Source organism: Diorhabda carinulata, chromosome 4, assembly GCF_026250575.1.
Source record: "Diorhabda carinulata isolate Delta chromosome 4, icDioCari1.1, whole genome shotgun sequence".
Lineage (NCBI taxonomy): Eukaryota > Metazoa > Arthropoda > Insecta > Coleoptera > Chrysomelidae > Diorhabda > Diorhabda carinulata.
Window position 1 is genome coordinate 18,734,095 of NC_079463.1, and position 22,724 is coordinate 18,756,818.

Below are 22,724 nucleotides of genomic sequence, written 5' to 3' on the forward strand. Positions count from 1 at the left end.
GAATCTAGTGCGCAAGATCACTATAAATTGTTTTAAATGTTTTAGAGTTCATCTCGAGAAGGGTCAAGCAAGTCTAATTATGGGCGTGCTGCCTGAATTGCGTGTCCGAGCTTCTTTGTCTTCTTTGTAGGTGTGGACTATGCGGGTCCCATAATGATAAGAAATAAAACTGGTCGTGGATTTCGTTTAATAAAAGCGTACATCGCCCTGTTTGTGTGCTTTAGTACCAAAGCTATCCACCTTGAGTGATCTTAGATCAGCAACTTTTATTGCGTGTTTTAGGCGGTTTGTTTCAAGAAGGGGTATCCCTAGCAATGTTTTTAGTGATAACGGCACTACGTTTGTTGGGGCTTCTTCAGATTTGAAGGATTTTGGAAATTTTTTGATTTCACAATCCTCTAAATTACAAGAACAGCTTGAAAAAGATAATGTGAATTGGAATTTTATACCTGCTCATTCGCCAAACTTTGGAGGTTTATGGAAGGAGGGGGTTAAGTCCTGTAAATATCATTTAAAACGTGTCTTGGGAACATATTCTTTAACCTTCGAAGGTTTGTACACTTTGCTTACGCAAGTAGAGGCCATTCTGAACTCCAGACCTTTAGTTGCTATGTCCCCTACTCCTAATGATTTGTGTTTTACCTGATAATGACTTGTGATTTTGATTAGACTTTTGGTTTATTTTGGAAGATCTTCTACCAAGGTGGGGGGTATGTTGTGAACGCACCTCGTATATATGTATATTTCCCTCTTGCTATTAATCGGTCCGCCGAATATGCTGAATTTTCTTACCGTGGCCTCTGGCGGTATTGTGATTTCTATTTTTAGACCTGTTTTTTGCTTGTCGCCCGTTGTCTAGCGCTGGGCCGAAAGATAAATAGGAAAAGGAATGTAACACTTGTTTTTTGGTCTTTGTCGTGTGCGTGTGATTATTATCGCGCTATTACCTTATTATATATTTATATATTATGTATTTTGGTTGATGTTAATTAGCAAGAGTGTACAGTTTAGTTAAATAGTAAATACAGTTCACTACTTATTTGTTTATATTTTCCTAATGTAGTGAAGGTGAATAAGTAGAAAATTTAGTGTTTTATTTACCATTACTAATGACCTAAATAATGAAGCAATCAGGTATCTCCGGTACAGTTTGAATCGTGTGAAAATCGATATAAAAAATGGCAGAAGTAGCATATATATTTCATATTGAACATTTGTTGGATCTCGAAATATTCCACCTAACCTCAACATATCATATATCAAAATCTTTTTTTTGATTCAATATTTTGATCGGTTCAAACTTTGTGAAAATACGTCTACTAGTTTGAGAGTTAAACACCGATATACAAAATGACAGAAGTAGCATATATCTTTCTTATTGAATATATGTTTAATCTCAAAATATTCCACCTAACCTCAACTTATTATAGATCAAAAATTTCTTTTTGATTCAATATTTCGATTGTTTCAAACCTTGTGGAAATCCGTCTACTAGTTTGCGAGTTAATCACCGATATACAAAATGAGCATATATCTTTCATATTAAGTATGTGTTGAATCTCGGAATATTTCACCCAACCTCAACATATGATATATCAAAATCTCTACTTTAATTCAATCTTCCGATTGAGTCAAACCGTGTGAGGATCAGTCAACTAGTTTGCGAGATAATCACCGATATACAAAATGGCAGAAGTAGCATATATCTTTCATATTAAATATGTGTTGAATCTCGAAATATTCAACCCAAACCCAACATATGATATATCAAAATCTCTCCTCTAATTCAATCTTTTGATTGGTTTGAATCGTTTGAAAATCTGTCCGTTAGTTTCCGAGTTATTTGCCGATTTATCTTTGAATTTGTATACGTGTTGAATCTAGAAATGTTCCACTCAACCTCAACATATGATATATCAAAATCTCTCTTTTAATTCAATCTATCGATTGGTTCAAACTTTGTGGAAATCCGTCTGCTAGTTTGCGAGTTAATTACCGATATAAAAAATGGCAGAAGTAGCATATATCTTTCATATTAAACATGTGTTGAATCTCGAAATATTCCACCTAACCTCAACATATCATATATCAAAATCTTCTTTTGATTCAATATTTCGATCGGTTCAAACCTTGTGGAAATCCGTCTACTAGTTTGCGAGTTAATCACCGATATACAAAATGGCAGAAGTAGCATATATCTTTCATATTAAATATGTGTTGAATCTCGAAATATTCCACCTAACCTCAACATATGAAATATGAAAATTTTCCTTTTGACTCAATCTTTCGATTGGTTTGAATCGTATGAAAATCTGTCCATTAGTTTCCGAGTTATTTGCCGATTTATCTTTGAATTTGTGTACGTGTGGAATCTAGAAATGTTCCACTGAACCTCAAACATATGATATATCAAAATCTCTCTTTTAATTCAATCTATCGATTGGTTCAAACTTTGTGGAAATCCGTCTACTAGTTTGCGAGTTAATTACCGATATAAAAAATGGCAGAAGTAGCATATATCTTTCATATTAAACATGTGTTGAATCTTGAAATATTCCACCTAACCTCAACATATCATATATCAGAATCTTCTTTTTGATTCAATATTTCGATTGGTTCAAACCTTGTGGAAATCCGTCTACTAGTTTCCGAGTTAATCACCGATATACAAAATTGCAGAAGTAGCATATATCTTTTTTATTGAATATATGTTGAATCTCGAAATATTCCACCTAACCTCAACATATCATATATCAAAATCTCTCTTTTAATTCAATCTATCGATTGGTTCAAACCTTGTGGAAATCCGTCTACTAGTTTGCTAGTTAATCACCGATATACAAAATGGCAGAAGTAGCATATATCTTTCATATTAAATATGTGTTGAATCTCGAAATATTCCACCTAACCTCAAGATATGAAAATCTTCCTTTTGACTCAATCTTTCGATTGGTTTGAATCGTATGAAAATCTGTCCATTAGTTTCCGAGTTAATCACCGATATACAAAATGGCAGAAGTAGCATATATCTTTTTTATTGAATATATGTTGAATCTCGAAATATTCCACCTAACCTCAACTTATCATATATCAACAACTTCTTTTTGATTCAGTATTTCGATTGGTTCAAACTTTGTGGAAATCCGTCTACTAGTTTGCTAGTTAATCACCGATATACAAAATGACAGAAGTAGCATATATCTTTCATATTAAATATGTGTTGAATCTCGAAATATTCCACCTAACCTCAACTTATCATATATCAAAAACTTCTTTTTGATTCAGTATTTCGATTGGTTCAAACCTTGTGGAAATTCGTCTACTAGTTTGCGAGTTAATCACAGATATACAAAATGACAGAAGTAGCATATATCTTTCATATTAAATATGTGTTGAATTTCGAAATACTCCACCTATGTTCAACATATGAAATATGAAAATCTTCCTTTTGACTCAATCTTTCGATTGGTTTGAATCGTATGAAAATCTGTCCATTAGTTTCCGAGTTAATCACCGATATACAAAATGGCAGAAGTAGCATATATCTTTTTTATTGAATATATGTTGAATCTCAAAATATTCCACCTAACCTCAACTTATCATATATCAAAAACTTCTTTTTGATTCAGTATTTCGATTGGTTCAAACCTTGTGGAAATCCGTCTACTAGTTTGCTAGTTAATCACCGATATACAAAATGACAGAAGTAGCATATATCTTTTTTATTGAATATATGTTGAATCTCGAAATATTCCACCTAACCTCAACATATCATATATCAAAATCTTCTTTTGATTCAATATTTCGATCGGTTCAAACCTTGTGGAAATCCGTCTACTAGTTTGCGAGTTAATCACCGATATACAAAATGGCAGAAGTAGCATATATCTTTCATATTAAATATGTGTTGAATCTCGAAATATTCCACCTAACCTCAACATATGAAATATGAAAATTTTCCTTTTGACTCAATCTTTCGATTGGTTTGAATCGTATGAAAATCTGTCCATTAGTTTCCGAGTTATTTGCCGATTTATCTTTGAATTTGTGTACGTGTTGAATCTAGAAATGTTCCACTGAACCTCAAACATATGATATATCAAAATCTCTCTTTTAATTCAATCTATCGATTGGTTCAAACTTTGTGGAAATCCGTCTACTAGTTTGCGAGTTAATTACCGATATAAAAAATGGCAGAAGTAGCATATATCTTTCATATTAAACATGTGTTGAATCTTGAAATATTCCACCTAACCTCAACATATCATATATCAGAATCTTCTTTTTGATTCAATATTTCGATTGCTTCAAACCTTGTGGAAATCCGTCTACTAGTTTGCGAGTTAATCACCGATATACAAAATGGCAGAAGTAGCATATATCTTTTTTATTGAATTTATGTTGAATCTCGAAATATTCGACCTAACCTCAACTTATCATATATCAAAAACTTCTTTTTGATTCAGTATTTCGATTGGTTCAAACCTTGTGGAAATCCGTCTACTAGTTTGCTAGTTAATCACCGATATACAAAATGACAGAAGTAGCATATATCTTTCATATTAAATATGTGTTGAATCTCGAAATACTCCACCTATGTTCAACATATGATATATCAGAATCATCCTTTTAAAGCAATCTTTCGATAGGTTCAAACCGTGTGAAAATCCGTCTACTAGTTTACGAGTTAATTACCGATATAAAAAATGGCAGAAGTAGCATATATCTTTCATATTAAACATGTGTTGATTCTCCAAATATTCCACGTAACCTCAACATATCAAATATCAAAATCTTCTTTTGATTCAATATTTCGATCGGTTCAAACCTTGTGGAAATCCGTCTACTAGTTTGCGAGTTAATTACCGATTTAAAAAATGGCAAAAGTAGTATATATCTTTCATATTGATTATGTGTTGAATCTCGAAATATTCCACCTAACCTCAACATATCATAGTAGATATCTAAAGCGGGTTCAAGAATGGCAATAGGGAAAATATGTGTATACTCGTGACGTAACGTTTGATATTATTTTTTTTTTAAATAAAAATTATCGAGCTGAGGATTTGAACCATCGGTGCTTGTGTTCGTATATACAGCAGTAGCCGACCTTATCGATGCCACCGTTAAGTCACGATGAAAGCGTTGTATAGATTGTGTATTGTGTATTTAAGCGGGGCGGAGTGGGTTCCTGAGTCATCGGCATTTTTTTTAATATATACAGTGTGTACATAAAGTATGTTGCACTGCTGGTTGGATTTTTATCAAACAAACGGTATTGTATACAGCAGGGTTGCTCAAACGGTCGATCGCGAGTGCTTTTTGAGTAGATCTCGAGAAGAAAAAAATTTTCAATAAGTAGGTAGGTAACTAAACTAGAAAAATGTATTACGTAATAAAATAACACTGCTTGCGGCAAAAGGCGGCTTTATCAAAGGAACGCGCGGTACTTGTCAAAGAAAAGCCGCGTTGTTTCTAGACTAGACTGTACTGTCTAGTTTCGGGCGGCGCGTTTGACGGGAACATTCGAGACTTTCTTTCACGCCGATATAAATGTTGCGCCTGCATGAAGGGGGGTTAAGAACTTTGCTTACTTATGTTGTCGAGGGGAATGCAGGGAGGTTAAATAATAGTAATAAATCTGATCACGTGATATTTACACCGCCCCCACTCAGTTGTCTCGAGTATTTATTTTCATATTCGCCGATTCTAAAGTTTCACTATTCAAACTTCTAATGCTGTTGTTATTTGAGTTTACTTTCAAACAAGAATTGTTACAAATAGCGGTTATACGAGTCAAGGCAGGAACTCATTAATTTGTCAACTTTGAAATTCAAAATTGATAAGTAGAGAAATAAGATCATTTTAAATGGAGATTTTCAAAAATTTCTTTCACAAATTGATGTTGAAAGAATTGGTTTGATATCAGTTTTGTGTTTCTGTACAGTTTCATATTAACTATGAAAACATTACTTATCCAGCTGGTTTAACTTATTTTACTGATTATCTCTTCTGTGACTACTTCTCTCAATTTACCATTATATTTTCATGTCATCATATGTTTGCCAAATATCAAATTTGGAGAAAGACATGTTGGTTATTCTAGTAAATAGCTGAAGATATATAATTCTAAATCTACTCATTTATTCCTCAACTCTTTGAACAATCTATTTTAATTAAATACATTATTTAAAACAACACCCTTACAAGGTTTTGTATGTATTTTGCACCAAGGAATTATTTACATTAGAAGTTGGATACCAAAGAGTATTGCAAACCAACTCAGATCACCATATTTTCTACAACATTCAGCATACTTCACTCTAAATTTCCTTAATGTGAACTGCGTGGCAGAGGAAGTAAAATATTGTTACTCAATAAATTTATATGGATTGAAATAAGATCATCATGCCTTATAATGTACAAGCAGACATGCAGAAAGCAAAACTTATTACTCTCATTGAACAATGTGAAAGTAGAATTAGTGGGTGTTCACATAGTCTTTTATGAAAATATGAAATTTAAAAAAGACAATGTTCTAGAAGATGTACAAATGTTCAATCAAATTTATTATACCTAAAATTTCTGGAAGCCACTAGGTTCAATGTAATGGTAGAAAGTATCGAAAATTTTGTGCTCAGGAGTTATCCAGAAGAAATAAAATTAGATGATTAAATTGGTACCTTTAACACCAAAACTGGACTACAAAAAGTTCACATCATTTCTTTTTGTGGTTAAAACCAAAGTCAGTTTTATATCTGATGGCTGACCAATTTGGATTTTTCAAGTTATATCAAGGCTAAGCAACAATTGCCATATTTATTCCAACATAAGATATTATGATCACGCCTCTGTTTTCAATTCAACCAAACTTAATTCGTAGGAGATATGTTAATTTGCTATTACAACCTATAATTGAATCTTAGAAATGTGTGATTGGAAATAATTTCGAATTTATGCATGAGAAGGCACCCCCCAAATCTAAATCCCATGGAAAAGTAGAGCATGCGTCAGCAGGATGTGAACCCAAACTATTATATGAGGCTATGGAAAAGCCAAGTGGACTAACCCACAAAATTTTGGTTTTCTCTTTTTGATGCCATTTGAATTTTGAAATCCATATCTATCAACAGCAAAATGGACTAAGTCACTTTTTAAAATAGACCGCTAGATGGCAGTGCTCTCGTTGTTTTACTTTTTCGCAATTCACATATTCATTAAAAAATATAGTGGAATATCCGCGCTTAGTGGTAAACGTGATAAAAGCATGTGTTTATTTTGTGTTCAAATTTATAAGTTGTGACTAATTTTAATATTCTACAAATACAATTCTAAAAGTACAATGATAATAGTACAATGATAATAGTACATTCAGTTTAATTGTAAAATTAAAGTTAATCATTATTTTTTACTGTTAAACAAAATGAAAATATTTTGCAGAGTCGGACTCGGAACCATTTGAGGAGTCTGGTTCAAAATCGAACTCTGAACTAATCAGGACTCTGGTTCGGAATTCGTGTTTTCAGATGAAGATTATGAAGAATCATCAGACGAACCTTCTGTTACTGACCAACCAACAACATCCAGGGATGTAAAGAGTAGAAAGCGAGTTCGCCATGAAAAAAAGTGGAGTAGAAGTGTTGCCAAGAAGAAACGATGTGCTGGTAAAGAGTATACAACTAGATCCAATAGAGTTGTTCCTGCAAAATCTTTCACTCCATGTGTATGCGGTTATAAACATCACTGTGATAATTTGATTCCTGAGGAACGTCAAAGAGCTTTGCATCAACACTTCTATTCATTGCTTTTCAAACCGCGCACCTGTTTTCCTTAATCAAAGTTGAAAATAAATTGCGCACGTACACTGGAAATCCACAATGTAGAAGGGGAAAGACGAGAATCTTCCTACTACCAGCGGGAGCACATGCACCTAAGACGTTCGGGGCAAACATATTCCAAGTAATAAGACACCCATTGCGAAAACAAACGAAGTAAAGTCCTTTATTGAAAAATTTCCATGTTACAATTCTCATTATTCACGTGAGAAAAGCAATCATAGAAAATATCTAGCTGAAACAATGGATCCTGTTACATACGCTAATTTCAGAAAAATCTTCAATACAGAGTTCAACTTACACTTTCACCCACCTATTCTGACTCATGTCGAAAGTGTGACTTTTTCAATATCAAAATAAAGGCATCAAATGAAGAGAAGAAAAAACAACTTGAAAAGGATCTAGAATTCCATCAGAGGAAGACCAAAGCAGCAAGAAATGGCCTGAAGAGAAAGAAATTCAGCGTGCAAAAAATGGTGAATTTTCTGTTTCGATTTAATGAAAACATTACCGACGCCTATCTTAACGACTGGAATTTATTATTATAAGAACCAATTATGGACGTATTGTTTCAATGTTCATGACATGAGTACTGATAATTCCTATATGTTTATTTGGGACGAAACCGTCGCACCTCGGGGATCCCCAGAGGTCGGTTCCTGCCCGTTGTATTATATTAAGAATTTTCCAACATCAAGAAAAATAATCATGTATTCCGATCAGTGCGGGGGCCAGAACCGTAATATAAATCTGTCACTGCTCTGTAATTTCATTACGGCATCTCCAGATTTTCATGTGGAAGTAATTGATCATAAATTCCTGGTGAGTGGCCATTCCTATCTCCCTTGCGATCAAGACTTTGGTCTAATCGAAAAAGAGAAAAAATTTCATCCACACATTTTTGTACCTTCAGATTGGATTTCGGTCATAGAAAATGCTAGGAAGAAAAATCCATTTAAGGTAATTCAAATGAGTTCATCTAACTTTGTGTCGACTAAGCCACTGGAAAGTAACATTACGAACAGAAAACAGTCGGAGACAAAAACCAAGGTGGAATGGCTGAAAATCCAATGGTTACGGTTTAACCAAGAATCTCCTGATAAAATTCAATATAAATATTCAACAACGAATATGTTTGTCTTGAAACTGTCGATATGTCGATATATGTAAACGAGGATCACGTTAGACAGAACTTATTACACTTCCACTACTGTACCCCAAGGATAATGTAATAAATGAGGCCAAAAAGAAAGATTTGCTTCAACTAATTGAATTTATTCCGCCCGTACATCATGACTTCTACAGAAACATGAAAGTATCTGCCCAGGCGACAGGTGGAGAGTTACTAGAGGAACAAGATTAAGATTAATGTAGATACTATAGGTTGAAATGAATATGTTTATAAGTTTCTTGTTATTTTCATTAATTTTAAATGCAGTAATAAAATGTAAGAAATTTAATATTTAACTACTACTATTCGGAAAAAAAAACAAAATCATATACAACAATGTGAACTAATCCACACAATCATCAGAGATCAAAATGGACTAATCCCCATTAAAATCTAAGATTGAAATCATAACATATGTTGTTATTTTTAGTTATATTCAGTCACTTTTTATATAGTAAAGCGAATTGGAACCAAAATAACCATTAAAAAAAATTATGTGTCGGTCCATTTCGAACAAAACTTTACAGCCAATCATCTCCATTATGCAAATTTGGGGTTAGTCCACTTGGCTGTTCATAGTTCATATGAACTAAAATTGTAATATTATTAATGTTACACTCAATTGGTGGAGGTCCTCCTTATACGTCTGTAAAACAATGAATTGAAATTTGAAAATTGTCACCAAGTGGACTAGACAAGAGGATTAAGGACGCTAAACTTTTTTAAAATAAATATCTTAGATGTCAACTGTAAATCAAAATCGACAATTGCAAAGAAAGAAACCTCTTAACCAATGTACACTTTTGGATGCGAGTTTTAGGAATTTGATTAGTACTAGTATGCAAATATTAGGGATAGATAGGATTATTTTTTTCAATAGGATGTTTTCATTTGTTGAAAAAAAATATATTTCATTTACCACTGATTGATCATATGATTTGGATGTAGGATAGAACACCTTCTTATCCGTACAGAATTATTCAAAGAATGCATTTCCTATATGAACAGGTAATAATGGAAATGTTAACTGTTAACTAGTCCGGATTTGAGCCCTATTGATTTTTCTATTGTATCTCAATCTTCTTCTGTTTATATGTCACACGTATTCACTTAGATACAAATCTGGATATCTTGAGAGTCTATGGTAAGATTTGAATCTGAAGATCTTATCTCAGATTTCTCGCGTCTAAAAATAAAAGAAAAAAACTTATCAAAACTCTTCTTTTAAATATCTGACTACCAAGGTAGAACACGTTTCATATAAAAAGTATAATAAAATGAATATTATGCAATGTATAAAATAGTTATTTATGTAACACGCATGTAGCCATGCGATAGTCACATTCGTCGAAAAATGGCTTCTTTACACAAGAATTGCATACAATATTTTTTCTACTTGCGAACATTTCGTCAACATACAGAAATTTGATGATAATTTTTCTTATAAAATACTAATATTATAGATGCACATTATGCAGGTATTACATTTGTCAACTTTTCTCTTCGCCATGCATGAATGCCACCTAAATATAATTATTATCACATAAGAAAAATAAAAAATGGAATGAGCGCGACTTGAACTTGGGACCTCCCACATGTGGGCCTCGTACTCTAACCACTACGCTACCTTAATATTTTTTTTTTCTTTACGCCCTGCTAATCAAAGTATGTTTTAATTGAGTTTTGAGCACTCAGAAGTATGTCAAAAGTACGTACTTTACCCACGATAGTAGAAAGAATATATTATTATATTTTATAAATATATTTTAAAGTGGACCGCATGAACAAAAAGTATACTACCTTGTAATAGATCAGTTAAATAACCTTTTAATAAGATGTTGATTATTATTTTTTAGTGATATCTCTAATTTACTGCATGTTCCAATATAAATTAAATTTTTTTTTAGAATAGGGCGGGTTTTCACCCCTAAAAAAAGCAACCCTTGGCCCAGAGTAAATTTTGAAATAGAGGGTAAGTAGAACCTAAATCCAAATTTTCATACAAATCGGTGCTGTATGGGATAAATATCATTCCTCAATCCCAAAACAGCTTCCACTCACTTTATAAATTTCATAAAAATGTAGGTACAATTTTTTTTACTACATTATTGTCTAACTTTAATTATCCTCGGTGCGAAAAAATTATTCAATCAGCTTATATCTCTCTTAATACACTCGAAGACTTGCTACTGGCATATGTGAATCTGTTTCTAATGTTCGCGACAAAATTTTTTGATGTGATTCTTCTAATTTATTTATTTTTTGATTATTTATAGCTTTAATTTGTTGTATGTAAGACTTATATATTTTTATTTTCTTTATAGAAAAATCGTTCGAACATTTAAACGCAAAACGAAGAGATCTTCAATCGATGAAATTTCTGCGATATTTGACGTGTTGGAAGGAAAGTAGAGAGTAGGGGAGTCTAGATGATGATTACGTCATCGGTAGTTATTTACTTTTTTGCACGAATAGCAACCCTCACATTGTCTATGCTTGAAAACGAAATGTATTTTCGAGGATTTCAGAGACAAATCTAAGTTATACCAAATATTGTTTGAAAGTTTTAAAAAATCTTATACAAGTACGAAAATACAAAATGTACAAAAGTTAGTTAACGAAGTGGTGAAATTATAAATTACAAGCAAAGTCCGACAAGGAACTAGATATTATTGTATCTAAGAGAATTGTAGAAGAATTGCAAACGACGACTAAGAATAAATCCAATCTACTACATTTTTTTCCAAGGTGAGTGACGAAATCATTTAAGGTACCTATGAGTACTAGAAATATTAGAATTCGCCGAAAAGTTTCTGTTTATATTTTGTAACAATAATTTAGAAGTTTTATGATTAAAAAACATTATGGCCTATCTCAAAGTATAAAGGTAATATTCATTATATAGATTTATTGCTTAAGATTGACTTAGTTAATTGGTCACAAAATACAGGGTGTTAGTTTTCTGTATGTGATGGGTTCGATTTCCGGCTTTAAAGGTTATTTAAAGCCAAACCAATTGAAAACAATTGCGAATATATCTTTATTTGGGAGTGCAGCAGATGATAGAAGACGAAGAGAATCTATTCGCAGCGTAAAAACTTTTGATGAACTCACACAAGAATTACTTAAAATAGTATTTGACATTAGTCGCTGTGGTACATACCTTCGTTTGATTCCCAGAAAATATAATTCTGCAGAGGGACGAAGACATGTATCGACAGTCCCTGTTAAGCTTATTCAAGCTGAAACTGCAAACCGTTCGATGTTCTGGACCAACATACATCGCTATTCGAAGTGGAAAGCATAGTTCATCTACTGCTAATACTCATGCTCAGAATTTCGAGACGCTTCTCGAACTCGTAGAGTAGAGACTAGTGAAACCAGTGGTAATCATGACGGTTGATGGAAGGCCAGATGAAAATCCGCGTCGTCAAAAAGTCGGGGTTTGCTATACAACAGTTCAAGCGACATGATCTCGATGCATTGTTTTTAGCTACCAATGTTCCTGAAAGAAGTGCGTATAACAGAGTAGAGCGCAGAATGGCTCCTCTTAGTCGGAAACTGGCTGGTTTATTATTGCCTCGTGACCATTTTGGGTCTCATTTGGAAGAACGTGGCGTTACAATTGATGGCTATAATGTTACTGCAAAATATGTTGGGGATGCTGAACAAGATGTTCCTTATATACTTGCTACAAATTGTAAAAGGTGGAAATACAGAATGCTGTCGTCCAAGTAGTGACCTATTCAGATTACTAGATAACAGCCCAATAAACATTTTTTGTTATATAACAGTTGCCGTAAATATTATATCACCTCATTAAATAACTTAAATGTATATATGATAGTAACCGTAAGATTTCTGTTACTCGTATAAACCCCTTAAAGAGCTTAAATGGGGAGTATATAAAGGTTACGGAAAACTTAGGTTAGTAACGCTATATAAACTTAGGTGTTTTAACCAAAAGTAACGGAAACATTTTGGCAACCACTATATAACTACTTAAAAATCCACGGTTGGAGCCTTTTAGTGGTCAAATGTAGCGTTATATATGTTACTGTTACCCTTATAAACATTGCCTATAAAGGTTTTGATAATATTTCTGTTACTCTTCTCGCTGTCAAATATATGTTTTCTCTCACTTGGACACACATTTAGGTTGTTAACTTTATTACATCGCTCTTTTTCTTACATATACATACAAAATATAAATTTAAACACCCCGTATCTCGGAAACCAGCAATATTTGCATAAGGCATGTTGAGCAGAATCATCATATTTTGAGGTCTAGAATCTACAGTTCAGAGATTGGACATTGGACATAAATATATATATATATATATATATATATATATATATATATATATATATATAAAAGCAAGTAGGTACATAATGAAAATTTATAATTTATTGAGATTAGTTAAGATAATAATTAAACTAAAGGCAGAAAATCGATAAAAAAATAAAAGAAATTGAATTGATATTTGCAAGTTAATTAATTATAGTTATTTTATATATAAGGAATTATTTATTAAAAATGATATATTCTAAAAGGATTGCATATGTAAAAATCATAATTTGTATCATAGAATAATGTTATTAATTATAAATTAATATAAAATTTAGTGGAAGATTGATTTTAAAAAAAAAAAATATATGAAACTGTTGCCAAAATGACCCATAATAGTGAAAATTCATAAACTATTAATGAAATAAAAGTTTATTTAAAAACATAAATATAAGAATTGACAAGTGTTTGAAAAGTGAAGGACATTGTGAGGAGACAAAAAAAAAAATCTAGTCAGTCATATTAGATGGTTGCTATTGAAAAAAAAAAGGAGCATCAGTGATTTTGAAAAGAGTATCAGCAGAAAAGAGAATGGGGAGTGCAAAGTTATAAGAAATAGAAGTTAAAATTGAATCAAAATACAAAATAATTGCGAATTATTAAAGATGAATGGAAGATAAATATCTGGACTGAAGAAAATCCAATGATTGTTACTGACAATTCACAGAAGTAAATGCAAGTTTTAGATCTGATATTACAAGATATTATCTTCTCAGGTCAGTTCCTTCACATATTATTGGCCAATAATAATAATAGTAATATAAAATAATTTATAAAAAAAAAGGAATATTACCTATACTTACGTTGATAATGGATAAAATTCCTTATTTGTGAGGTTAAGATTCCTTTTCCGTAGAAATAATATGAATTGTATAGTATAATTAAATTTTGTTCAATGTATCATATGTAATCCTTTCACAGAAATAGAACTTCTTGATTATATCATATAAAATTGACATAATTTTCTACTATTTTCCTTATATTGTACATCTAAATAATAGAATATTCATCTGAGTCGATTTATAACAGATAACTGTGTAGAATTATCAAATTAGAGGAACGGCTAACTTCAGGTTAGACTCATAGGCGTATTCAACTACATTTTATTAAACTTTATTTGAATTAAAAATAATACAATTAACTTTTAACATAAAACTTTTATTGATTTGTTAAAAGGAAAAACATCCATAAGTTATTTATTTATGCCAGAACTCAAAGAGAGAATGAGTTTCATGCCCGGCAAATAACGTGCTAGCGACAACAATATAAAAAAATAATAATAAAAACAATAATAATAGATGTAAATATAATTATAATTACAATATATATATATATATATATATATATATATATATATATATATATATATATATATTGTTATGTTATTATAGTGTGTAATGTTTATTTTTATAAATTTTATTTTAAATAAAATCAGATTTTAATTTGGGCGCCATTAATAATTATTTGAATTTCTTTATTTTATTATGTTATTATTATTTTTTTTATTCTCAGGGTATTATATTGTGAGGTCAAATTAAAAAATTTTATTGCGATAAATTGTTATGGTTATAAGGTCAGATTATAATAGTTTTAAGACCGGGTCTGTTCTTTATAATTAATAAAATATTCAAAATATACAATTTCTTAACTAGCTATTACAATTATTTTATTTTACAAACATTCATTCATTCATTCATACTCATAATTACACTCATAAAACTAAATTATATGAAAATGTGAACTCAAATATTATATACTAAAAGAAATACTTAAACTTAATAGAACAGTACCTTAAGTGTTTTTTTTTTAAATTGGAAATTGTTACGGCTTTGCAGAATAAACATATACTCCGCTTAGTTCCACTCCTGTTCTTTTCCTTTTCACAACTTCTTTATCTTGGAAATTGTCCCTTTGTGAGTATTCTCACTTATTTCACTTTATTTAATTGTTTTCACTAATTTCTTATTACTACACTTATACAATTATTAATTATCAATCCTTTGAATATTTTATGCCTTTTTTATCAAGATTTTATTTTTTTTTTAAATTTCAATTAAAATTATTTTACTCTTTTTTCTCTTGCAAAAAAAATTTTTCTCGTTGTTGATTCTCTTCTTCATTGTTTTTCAAATAATATTATGCTATAATTTCTTTGTTGTATTTATTTCATTCCTATGTTATTAATTTTATCATTGCAGTATGTCACACAAATTTTTGAAGTTGGTGCTCCTGTTTTTATCTGTCAATTTATGGATTAAATTCTTTGATTATACAGGATTTGTCAAAATTAAATAATAATTTAGAATATAGTATTGGCCAAAACTTAATATAAAGAATGTTATTTATTTTATTGTGATAAACTGCTCTAAGTAACCGAATAACAGAACTGAACTTATTGCTTTATTTATATCTTATTATTATTTAATAATTTATTTTGGATATATTCATACCATAACAACATTCCCAAAATTTGTTTTCTTGATTTATTTTATTTATAAAAGAAATAAGAAAACCAAATTTTAATTCTTCTTTATAAGTTGTTCTCAGTTATTGTCTTTTATTCCAATAATTATTTTGTGATAAATTCCCAGTTATAATTTTTTTTAGTATTAATGAAATATCCAATAAATTTATCAGTCATGTCCTTTCGTTTTATGTATAAAATCTATATAACTGATTAACATGGAAGATTCCTCTTATTCTCTCACTAATGGGATCTTTCAAAATAGTCTCAAGATGAAAATGATGTTCTTTTATATTTTTGGAAAAAATCAAAATGTCATCCACATAATGAAGAACAAATGATTCATACTTATTTAATATTTTATTTAGTGCCCTTACTAATGAACTACATGCACTTTGTACACCAAATGGCACAACACAAAATCTATAGATTTCTCCGTCTATGGAAAAAGCTGTAAAATCCCGACTATCCTCATGTAAAGGAATCAACCAAAAACTATGTTTTAAGTCTAGTCTTGAAAATATAGATGCTCTTGTTATACGTCCCAAAATAGATTCAACTGACATAGGTGCTTCATATTGAGGTTTTGAAAATTTATTTATATTTCTTGCATCTAAACAAAGTCTCAATTCTCCATTCTTTTTTAATACCACAACAATAGGATTAATGTATTGAGTTGCTTCTTTCTATTATTTTATTTTCCAATAGTTCTTTTATGCATTTTCTCACTTGATCTTTATACTTGTATGGAATAGGATAAGTTTTAGCTTTGAAATTCTTAATATCTTCATTGACTTCTATTTTATGTACATAATCTTTCGCAATTCTATTTTCCTTTGAAAATAAATTATTATATTTATTCATTAACATTTTTATTTCTTCTTTTCTGTCCTCTGGACAATCCATTATAACTTCATCTTCCCCTTCTTCTTCATCATCATAATTTTTATTCAATTCTTCCTTGTACATATTATTAACTACTTTACCTTCTTCCTTCAAAGCTATTATTTCAAAGTTAATCCATGTTCCATCCAATTTTAATCTTCTTTCTTCAATATCTATTATGGCTTTATGTTTTTCTAGCTCATCATATCCTATTATTATTTCTGTCTCAATATCTGGAGCAATTAATACTTGTAAATTAAATTCTTTTCCCTTAATATTAGCGTTTATATTTATTAATCTATTAATTTCACATATTTTCTTTGAATTAGCACCTATTAAATTTATTTTTGGGATTTTAATAATTTTATTTGTAGGAATATTTAATTTATCAACAAAATTTTTATTAATCATTGATGCTTCTGATCCAGTATCAATAAGTAATTTAGTTTCTAAATTGTTAATTAGCCCATTTATAATAATTAAACTATTATTCCCATCTGTGTCTATATTTTCATTTATTTTTATAAATTCATTTGGATTTTCATATTTACAAATATATAGATTTTGTTTATTTGATGTGTGCGTATTTAAAAATTTTCATTGTCATTTATTTGTTCAGTTGTCTGTCTTGTATTTTCCCTATATATTTGTGCTGTATGTAATCTTGTCTCATTTATATTTGTTACATCATCATCTCTGCTTTCTGATCTATTTCTTCTATCTTGATTGATTCTTTGAAAATTTACTCTTCTTGTCTCTTGATCTCCATTTCCTCTTTGCATATTTCCTTCAGAATTTCTTCTCTCCAGTCCTCTATATTGTCTATTGTTCCTGTCATTATAATTATTTTGTCTGTATGAATCATTGTTGTTTCTATTGTTAGTATTAGTATTGTAGTTTCTGTTATTGTAATTATTGTTATTATAATTATTGTTATTATTAATTTGTGCAGTATTATTATAATTTCTATTATTATTAAATCTATTATTTGTCCAATTGTTATTTTGATTGTTGTTTCTCTGATTATTTTCATTGTTTCTATAATTTGTTCTTATATTTTGTTGTGAATTTTCATGTCTGATCAAATTTCTCTCTACTCTTTGTAGATACATAGATAATTGATCCAATTTTCTTATATTTTGTATTGCAATGGTCTCAGCCAATTCTGCCTTGAAATGCCTTGCTATGAACATAACGATTTCCTCCTCAGGGATTGGTGGTTCCAGATATTGTGTCATCGCATGTAGTTGGATTGCATAATTGTTCAAACTATGGCTTCTATTTTCATCAAACTTTCCGAAATATAATTGTTCCCTGATGGTTGATTGAGTATTTTCCCCCCAGAAATATTGTAAAAATGCCGTTTCAAAATCTTGAAATTCCGACATATCTTTTTCCCTGGCAGAAAACCATATTAACGCATGATTTTCTAAATGATCTCTTATTATTTCCTTTATGTCTTCAATATTATTTATTCCTCTTATTCGATTTTTCAAAATTCTTATGAATATCTTTGGATGCAGTTTTTTAATATTTCCGTCAAATTTTTGACTAGTTGCTCCATAAATTGTTTTTACTCCTCCAACATATTCCATACTCATTCCTTTTTTCTCAATTTGTTCTATTTTTCCTTGTATGTCCTTTATTTCCATTTTAAATTCCCTTTTTGTTTTATAATTCTCTTCTTCTGCTATCTTAAAATTCATTTTTATTTCTTTGTTCATCTCTTCCTCCATATCTTGTATATTTTTATTCGTTTTCATTATTTCTCTATCTAATTTCTTTATCTTCTCAGTATTTATTTCTATTTTCTTACTATTCCCACCTATTTCCATTTTTAATTCATTTTCATTTTTCTTAATATTTTCCATTTCTCTAGATTGTATTTCTTCCACTTCCATTAATCTTCCTAACATTTCATCTCGAATTTCTTGTTTTGTCTCTTGTATTTTGTTTTCGGCATAGCTTCTTACTTCTTCCAATTGTTTTCTCATATCTTCTATTTTCTCTTCCATTCTTTGACTATTTGTATTCATTTCTCGTTTTATTTCTTTTTTAGATTCATCCATTTTTTTTATCATAATCTGGAACATACTCATTATATCCATCCTCTCTTTCTTTTTCTGTGAATTTTCTGCTGTTTGATTTTCTATCATTTCTTCTGTTTCAGTTCTCTCTGTTTCTTCATTATGGTCTTGTTCCATATAATGTACTTGGAAATCACCCATTCCATGTCTCCTTTCTTCTTCATCTGATTCTCCTTCTGCTCTTATTTGTTTCCCATCTCTGAGTGTCATTCCTTTTTCCATTTTTCTTGTTTAAATTTGTTATTACTGTAAACTCTTCAATGCCAAATTTTGTTATGTCCAATTTTTTTTTATGCCCAATTTTTATATATGCCCCACGTTGGGCACCAAATTGTTATGGTATTATAGTGTGTAATGTTTATTTTTATAAATTTTATTTTAAATAAAATCAGATTTTAATTTGGGCGCCATTAATAATCATTTGAATTTCTTTATTTTATTATGTTATTTTTTTTTTTTATTCTCAGGGTATTATATTGTGAGGTCAAATTAAAAAATTTTATTGCGATAAATTGTTATGGTTATAAGGTCAGATTATAATAGTTTTAAGACCGGGTCTGTTCTTTATAATTAATAAAATATTCAAAATATACAATTTCTTAACTAGCTATTACAATTATTTTATTTTACAAACATTCATTCATTAATTCATACTCATAATTACACTCATAAAACTAATTTATATGAAAATATGAACTCAAATATTATATACTAAAAGAAATACTTAAACTTAATAGAACAGTACCTTAAGTGTTTTTTTTTTAAATTGGAAATTGTTACGGCTTTGCAGAATAAATATATACTCCGCTTAGTTCCACTCCTGTTCTTTTCCTTTTCACAACTTCTTTATCTTGGAAATTGTCCCTTTGTGAGTATTCTCACTTATTTCACTTTATTTAATTGTTTTCACTAATTTCTTATTACTACACTTATACAATTATTAATTATCAATCCTTTGAATATTTTATGCCTTTTTTATCAAGATTTTTTTTTTTTTTTAAATTTCAATTAAAATTATTTTACTCTTTTTTCTCTTGCAAAAAAAATTTTTCTCGTTGTTGATTCTCTTCTTCATTGTTTTTCTTTTTTTTAACCAATGATATTTATTTTAAAAGTTAGTTACTAAATTGTCATTTCTAAATTTTTAAATTATTGTGACTTTATTCAAATAATATTATGCTATAATTTCTTTGTTGTATTTATTTCATTCCTATGTTATTAATTTTATCATTGCAGTTGTCAAAATTTTTATATTTTATCATTTATAACCTTAAAATTTATGTTGGTGTGTCACACAAATTTTTGAAGTTGGTGCTCCTGTTTTTATCTGTCAATTTATGGATTAAATTCTTTGATTATACAGGATTTGTCAAAATTAAATAATAATTTAGAATATAGTGTTGGCCAAAACTTAATATAAAGAAAGTTATTCATTTTATTGTGATAAACTGCTCTAAGTAACCGAATAACAGAACTGAACTTATTGCTTTATTTATATCTTATTATTATTTAATAATTTATTTTGGATATATTCATACCATAACAATATATATATCCTGCCCTGCTAATCAAAGTATGTTTTAATTGAGTTTTGAGCACTCAGAAGTATGTCAAAAGTACGTACTTTACCCACGATAGTAGAAAGAATATATTATTATATTTTATAAATATATTTTCAAGTGGACCGCATGAACAAAAAGTATACTACCTTGTACTAGATCAGTTAAATAACCTTTTAATAAGATGTTTATTATTATTTTTTAGTGATATCTCTAATTTACTACATGTTCCAATCTAAATTAAATTTTTTTTCGAATAGGGCGGGTTTTCACCCCTAAAAAAAGCAACTCTTAGCCCAGAGTAAATTTTGAAATAGAGGGTAAGTAGAACCTAAATCCAAATTTTCATACAAATCGGTGCTGTATGGAATAAATATCATTCCTCAATCCCAAAACAGCTTCCATTCACTTTATAAATTTCATAAAAATGTAGGAACAATTTTTTTTACTATATATATATATATATATATATATATATATATATATATATATATATATATATATATATATATATATATATATATAGAGCAGTCGATGCTCTAAACACAATGACTTGATTTTAAAAAAACAAAAATCCTAGTTCAAGACACGATAACCAAAAATTATTAATCAAAGAAATGATATACATAAAACAAGTTAAATGTTCTGTGAATGATAGACAAGATATAAAAAACCTCAGCCAAATTCACCATGAATTGATCAATTAGTTTATTTCAATCTACCTGGTATAATATCGTTATTGAAATGTCCAGGTAAATACATTGATTCTAATACTATGTTTTCAATAATATTTTTAAGATATCTACTAATATTTTTTCATCTATTCTACAAATATTTTAATCATCATATATTAATTATTCTTTTGAAAATGCTCCCAAGAAAATAAGGAAACGATCATTTCTAACATAAAAATGTAATATTTCATCGAACAACCTACAACAAAAGATAAATTTATACTCAAATGGTAGAAGAAATATATACATATTCACCAGACTTCTTCTACCTCGTTTTAATTTTTTTTCATAATATTTAAAAGATAGATAAAATTTACGTTTCGACTTTTCTTTAAGGCGTTATCAAAATATGATATTGACACTGACAATTTGCGTATTTATATTGATCAATAAATCACCTTCATCATGAATATCAAAATAAGAATAAAATTAAACTAGAACTTTGTTCAAATACAAACAATTAATTTTTCCTTAGTCCTCACATCTCAAATATATAACAGTAATCAATTAAATTATTTGTAGTTTTATTAGAATTTACAAAATAGAGCAATAAATTTTACCTATATTATTTAGATCTTTTTTATCATTTATAGCTTTTTCGTTCTTATAAATGTGAACCATTTCTAAAAATTCCCTTTTTCTTGTATTAGATTCTGTTTCAAGAATTTCTGAATCGTTATCATTTATAATACACGAACAAGAGAATTTTTAGAAATGGTTCACATTCAAAAGAACGAAAAAGCTATAAATGATAAAAAAAGATCTAAATAATATAAATATTTTGTAAATTCTGATAAAACTACAAATAATTTAATTTATTACTGCTACATATTTGAAATGAAAAGGACTAAGGAAAAATTAATTCATATTTATAATCAAGAGACCTAAAATCAAGAACATTTAGAAACATAAACATATAAAACATAACTTTTCGGCAATACAACAATCAATTGTTTTTTCGTGGAGAAGCAGTCATGGGAGAATTTGTTTAATTTAGTGAACTTTTTACACTATACCAAGCGTTTGAACGACTTTGCATCTATTTTAAAGGCTATAATAAATGCAAAAGAAACTGGTTCGTGAAATAATAATTTTCTAAATTGTTAAAAACTTACTTGTATATTAAGATTATAACACACATAATTTATATTTTATTGTGAACTACATAATTTTTGTAGCAATTCTAAAATTTTGTTTTAGAATGAAATTTTTTTCCTTTTGGGAAATTTCGTAAAAACTAATCTTTTGTTCCTTTCGATTTTTTGTCAACTTATTTTGAGTTGATTTTTAACTCGTATACGGGGGGTAATCAGAATTTAATATAAAGGAGTGAAGTTTGATGAAAAATTGTTTTTTCTTTATTTTTTTATAAACAAAAATTTAAATTGAAAGATTATTCATTCATTCAGTCCAGACAAAAATATTGAAAAATTACTATTTTGTAAGTCATATTTTATTATCAATACCTATCTTTTTTGAAAATTGAAATAAAGGAGGATGACGAGATGAGTAAAAGTCCGCGAATTTTGGAACATCTCACGTCCGTCATTCTCGGGCAGTAAACCCATCCTAGCATGATTATTACAATTGAAGCAAACAAGTGTGCAAAAATCAGCAACCGATTCTGAATATAACCAAAAG

General features: G+C 29.3%; 1 protein-coding gene and 1 long non-coding RNA gene across 4 annotated transcripts; both read right to left on the reverse strand.

The window, feature by feature from the left end:
- Positions 1-5,028: 5,028 nt before the first annotated feature.
- Positions 5,029-14,613, reverse strand: LOC130892863 (uncharacterized). Of its 3 annotated transcripts, none has more exons than XR_009059121.1 (3): positions 14,158-14,613; positions 12,170-12,511; positions 6,299-10,192 (listed from the first exon to the last, which is right to left on the reverse strand). It is a non-coding gene; the product is annotated as an uncharacterized LOC130892863 (long non-coding RNA). The 3 variants fall into 3 exon arrangements; XR_009059122.1 differs by having other exon boundaries at positions 14,148-14,613; XR_009059120.1 differs by lacking the exon at positions 12,170-12,511 and having other exon boundaries at positions 5,029-10,192.
- Positions 14,614-17,290: 2,677 nt separating this feature from the next.
- On the reverse strand, positions 17,291-19,012 carry LOC130893000 (probable serine/threonine-protein kinase DDB_G0291350). Its single transcript, XM_057798762.1, has 3 exons — positions 18,799-19,012; positions 17,814-18,162; positions 17,291-17,603 (listed from the first exon to the last, which is right to left on the reverse strand). Exons 1-3 carry the CDS (start codon positions 19,010-19,012, stop codon positions 17,291-17,293), a joined length of 876 nt encoding a protein of 291 aa, XP_057654745.1.
- Positions 19,013-22,724: the final 3,712 nt, after the last annotated feature.